The sequence below is a fragment of the Pollicipes pollicipes genome, unplaced genomic scaffold (assembly GCF_011947565.3).
Source record: "Pollicipes pollicipes isolate AB1234 unplaced genomic scaffold, Ppol_2.1 Scaffold_4740;HRSCAF=5597_pilon_pilon_pilon, whole genome shotgun sequence".
Classification (NCBI taxonomy): Eukaryota; Metazoa; Arthropoda; class Thecostraca; order Pollicipedomorpha; family Pollicipedidae; genus Pollicipes; species Pollicipes pollicipes.
This window is the reverse complement of record NW_023596545.1, coordinates 35,714,839-35,719,975: the sequence shown is the minus strand read 5'-3', so window position 1 is coordinate 35,719,975 and position 5,137 is coordinate 35,714,839. Positions and strand designations below refer to the sequence as shown.

The window sequence follows — 5,137 nt, the reverse complement described above, 5'->3', positions numbered from 1 at the left end:
CAACTTAAAACACTAAACGTTAGCTTAATCTTTAGGATACGTACTCGCGTAACATGAAGGTGAGCATCAACATGCCTTTACTTCTTCGTAACTCTGCTCCAAAACGTCAAATTCAAACGACGTTAGTTAAAGCTTCAGTTGACCGTCAAGCTTAATTAACGATAAAATCGTTTTCATGTGGATTTCCAGCCATGTTCCGACTCTTACCAATGGAAAAGCGGACGCCGTAGCGAAATCAGTTGCTTGTCGAGACCACCCCTCCCTGTCAATCTATCAGCCCAGGACCAAGAGTCTGAAAGCACAGGGCATATATATGTATATATATATATATATATATATATATATATATATATATATATATATATGTAGAAGCGCGTGTGTGCGTGTGTGTGTGTGTGTGTATGTGTGTGTGTCTCTTGACTAATGCGTTGCAAAATAGATTTGAAGGAGGTTGTCCATCCAATCTAGGCCATCAAAGCATTCAGTGGCGAGTGGAAATCATCTTGCCGTGCCAATAGGTCTGGAGGGTCTGAAAGGTTTGGTGTGGGGTCTCTTTGCCGTCTTCGGTTGAGACACAAACACCCGACGCATCCACTTTTTCTATGGGGCCAGGACACGCCACAGGGTATGGATTGTGGGGAGCGCTCGACCGTAGCACATGTCCTCGTTACGCGCCTACACTGCGCGGCGTATCATCGGCGTTCCTTCACACCGCCACTCTCTCGGCTTTTGGGCCCTGGCAATGATGTGACACAACCGATATACTTTTCACTTTTAAGTACTTTTTCTTTGCGGATTGTAGAGCCGTCCGAAAGCGCAGGTGTGTGACGAGGAGCTTGCTGTCTTTGAGGAGACCTCGAATAAGTCGTCCGGTACAGTTCTGTGCCACCTGGCGATGGTATCCTTAGCACACATTCATTCGAAACTCGTCGGTTCCCTGTCACGAAGAAAACTGCAACATGTTTCAGATGTCCTCAGGGAGGCTCAATTTATTGCTCGAAATCTGTACATCTACACTTTTGACAACCGAAACGATGCATCTACGATCTTGCTCTGGGACGCGACTCAAACGTCACCTAACAGCCGCCGCCGATACTAACGGAAACACGAACTGCCGGTGGGGTCGCTGGTGGCGGACGACCAACAGGTCGCGTTTCAGGTGGGTTCCAGGCCTGTCACGTGACCTGTCCCTCGGTGTTCCCCGTGGCTGGCTGGCTGGCGGGATGGCGCACCGCGAAGGGCAGGTGGACCGACACCTCCTCCCACTACGAGCAGCGCGCTTCAGCCGAGGCCGCGGGCGGGGCTGCTACGCCGAAGAGCGAGACAGCCCGCCGGCGGGCCCGCCGCGGCCCGCTGCGTCAGCTCGGTGATGGGCGACATCAGCGAGCCGCACGTGGCGCACACGTACATCTGGCGGCCAGGAGGTGCTAGCGTCAGAAGGCGGTTGTTGGGCCACACCGCAGGGGCATTCCGTACGCGACAAACCACCACACTTAATCACCATGGCGTCACACGACCAACCGCCTCCACCCACACAACAGCACAGCACGGAAGCGTGGCGGAGCCCCTCAGGAACCGCTCCTCAGGTCAGAACGCAGCCTACGTACCGGTGTCGGCCAACTACGACGCCACGTTGCAGAGACCGTCGTACCGCGAGTTGCACTTGGTGCCCTGCGGGCACGCAGAGCACTTCCGTCCCATCCGGTACGTTGGCTTGCTGACGACATTACCACCAGGCCCGTAATTGCAGTACAGCAGCACCTGGAGAACAGCGGCGTTGTCAGCTATCCCCGTTTCGACCCGTGCAGACGATGTTTGTCTAGACAATTCACATAGTCCGGATCATGGAGGCGGTTGGGCCATTCTGCGATGACGAGAGAGACATATTGCGCTGGCTGCTGTTGGTACATGACGAATAATACTTACGTAATCATGGCATTATTCCTGCTGATATTTCAAAAATTCGCCAATCTATGCAGGAAACGTTACTCACCCCCTCCGAACATGTGAGTAAAGGTGTAATGCCATCGTATGATCGCAGGTCAACAGCGAAAGAGGCCAAATCAAATATGTCCAGTTACAGGCGTCTTTCCAGGAGCATGTGCGGTCCGGCAATTGACACTTAAACATCACATAGAACGTTTGGAACGTTCATAGTCACATAGAACGTCATATAGAACGCTAGAACGTTTTCTCTTGATGCACAACACCGTTCAATCGCCGTCCCCTGCCGCCCCCACTGCGTGCTCACCTTCGTGCCCAGGCCGCCCTGGTGGGTGACTACGCCACAGCCGATGTAGCGGGTGATGGACCAGACCGCCTGCGCGAAGTGGCCGTACGTGCCGGTGTGGCAGCATCCCTGACTGAAATCACGGCACACGTACAAGCGCAATCGCCTCTGCTTGGAGGCGACTAGACGCAGCGCTCGCACTGCTGGGAGGCGGCGAGGCGCGCCGCGCCGACCCCAGCGCGGGTCCGCCAGGTCTCCGGCCGCGGCTGCACAGGCGCGCACACACCCGAAACCGATAACCCAGACAACAGACACCCGTGACTGATGACAGCCAGACGTCACGGCAGACATCTGCGCAGACAGCGGCGGGGCTGGCGACATACACCCGGCTTCGCGACTGGCAGACACGGCGGCTGATGTCTAGCAACCCGTCGGTATGTTTACCTACCATAAAAACATCATCGATGCTTATCAGACATCATGTGCGGGACAGAATCACGTCAAACTAACCTGGTACACCACGCCGCGATACTTAGATACGCTTCAACAGCATAGGTTGAATCTCGGAGGACAATGATATCGGCAGCAATTTTGTGTACGATTTCACATATATGTGCCCATTTGTTATCTTGCAGTTATTTCTTATTCCGCGACTCTGGGGTGGATGGTGCTCTTCCATATACCTCTTTATCCTGATTTAAGTGCACTTATCAAACAATGTGCGGCATCGGAAATGACGTCAATGGTCCCAACAAGGACGCCTGCTTACTAGAAAGTGTTGACGAAGTCCACAGATGTGTGGACGGACTCGGCAAACCAGGTCTGGGCCAAATCCAGTACTTTCTGGTATAAGTTTTCAACGCCCCGCTGGGAGGTGCTCAATGCCGCGATGTTCTGGCCGACGACGAAGAAACGTGCTGTAAATGAGACATACAGTTAAAGGGAATGCGTACATGTGTATTTCGGCCGTGCTTTGGTCATTTCAGTAGCTTGAGTGAGCCCTTTAACCCCTAGGATTGTGCAGCGAACGATCAAACGGGCTTTTGTATTCATCAGCAGAAAAACGACGTAAAGTGCTCCGAGACGTCAAGGACCAATATCCAACCAATTAAACACATCATAGCACAAACATAAAAACTTAATTATCAATCTAAAATATAGTCACCATATGCAGTGGTGTTATTAAACCGTTTTGGAAAGCTTTGGGAGCCACTCCCCATCACGTTACAGGTCGGCTACGATAGCTGTCGGCCTTACGGCTAGCTCGGCACTCGCTGCAGCCATGGTTTCCAGTGCACTGCTCCGCCTGTGCTTGGGCGGTGGCGGTAAGCTCCTCGTCCCATACCTGGAGAAGAAAAACAGGGTGAAATACAAGCAAAGTCTGGGTAAGCGTCCGTTGTCCATAGCGGTTAAACACTCGTAATCATTCATCTCATTAGTTATCAGCAAGCGTAAAATACCTTTAAGGCACTGCGAGTCAAGAGCAGTGTGCTTACCAAAAGGCAAAGGCAATGTCTAAAAAAATCAAATCGCACCTTGGTTGGACCCAAAGCAAAGTTAACAACGTAAAAACCTATTCACAATTACACGGTTGCTTACGTACTTCCCTTCCAAAAAAAGATGAAAACGCGATGTATTTCACTGAAACAAGGGCACTGCATCTGACAGTAAGGAAATGCCCGAGACAGTTTCAGCATTTACAATTATAGTGGTGGACCAGACAGTGGCTTTGTCCACCAATAAAATAGAGGTCAGCCCCTCCACCATCACTGGCTAACGCATCACACGTCACCATGACTGAAGCTCCTTTGATTTTCTGGCGTCGCTAACATACGACAATCCTGCGTTTAAGGGAGAATGTGGGCGGTGAGACCTTCCACACACTATCTCCAGAGCACTGTGGACATATCACTCACTGTTTCCAGAACACTGGACCTCCCACTCACCAGTTGCAGCATGTCAGCGGCTTGCGGCAGCTTGCCTCACTTCCCTTGCCTCACTTCCCAGCGCGCATTGCAGCACCAGCAGACCGACGGCAAAGGCAGAGGCAGAGGCCATGGCGAGGCAGAGATCGCACTGCGGGCGATGACGGTCGGAGACCGAATGAGTCGCTGCTGAACGGCGGGTACCTTTTTGATGTGAGCACAAGTGGGGCGGCAGGCGCCTGCGGGCGATGACGGTCGGAGACCGAGTGTGTCGCTGCTGGACGGTGGGTGCCTTTTTGATGTGAGCACCAGTGGGGCGGGACGCGCCTGAGGGCGATGAGCGCCGCCGGCTGTCCCAGGATCCGGCTCTCCACTCCCCTCCCCAGAGGGGTGCGACGGCTGGCAGCGTGTTTGGATCAGGTCTGGCCCGCGGAGAAGTGGAGCAGGCGAAAACAGGCGATTTGCGCCGGCTTTCTCAAAACATGGAGGCGGGAAAGAACGGTGGTGCTGGCTGCTTTGCTTGCTCTGTGCACTGGGCTTGAGCAGTGGGTAACAGCTAGTATTATACAGAACAATGTGCCTATTCAAGCATATTTTTCCTCTTCACACCCCTAAAGAGCACCTGAGAAGCAGGGCTGTAGGTTGAGATGCACAAAGCATGTATCGGTAATAGGTAAGCTTTGGCTGTTCGATGGGTGAGTATTCGAACGAAGAGCAAAACGCGTGACAAGACCCTACACAATACATCCATACGACAGCACAACGACAAACCTACGACTGCAAAGCTCAACATATCAGGACTTTCGAATGCGTCGTGCTGGCCAGCAGGACTTAGAACAGCTTCACAACTAAAACATGTCTTGCTGCACAGAACAGGGGGGTGGGGAGGGGGGGGGGAGGAAGTCAGGTGGCTGCTTGTTTGACAGCCCTACGTACATGGCGGCCCACAAACTATCAACTGACTGGTTCAGATACTGAGATC

General features: G+C 52.8%; 1 protein-coding gene across 1 annotated transcript; it reads right to left on the bottom strand.

Annotated features, from left to right (window-relative positions):
• Nucleotides 1-1,281: 1,281 nt before the first annotated feature.
• On the bottom strand, nucleotides 1,282-4,288 carry LOC119098287 (CRISP/Allergen/PR-1-like). The gene is made up of 5 exons (XM_037221208.1): nucleotides 4,231-4,288; nucleotides 3,000-3,147; nucleotides 2,252-2,363; nucleotides 1,633-1,761; nucleotides 1,282-1,410 (listed from the first exon to the last, which is right to left on the bottom strand). Exons 1-5 carry the CDS (start codon nucleotides 4,286-4,288, stop codon nucleotides 1,282-1,284), a joined length of 576 nt encoding a protein of 191 aa, XP_037077103.1.
• Between the last annotated feature and the right edge of the window lie 849 nt (nucleotides 4,289-5,137).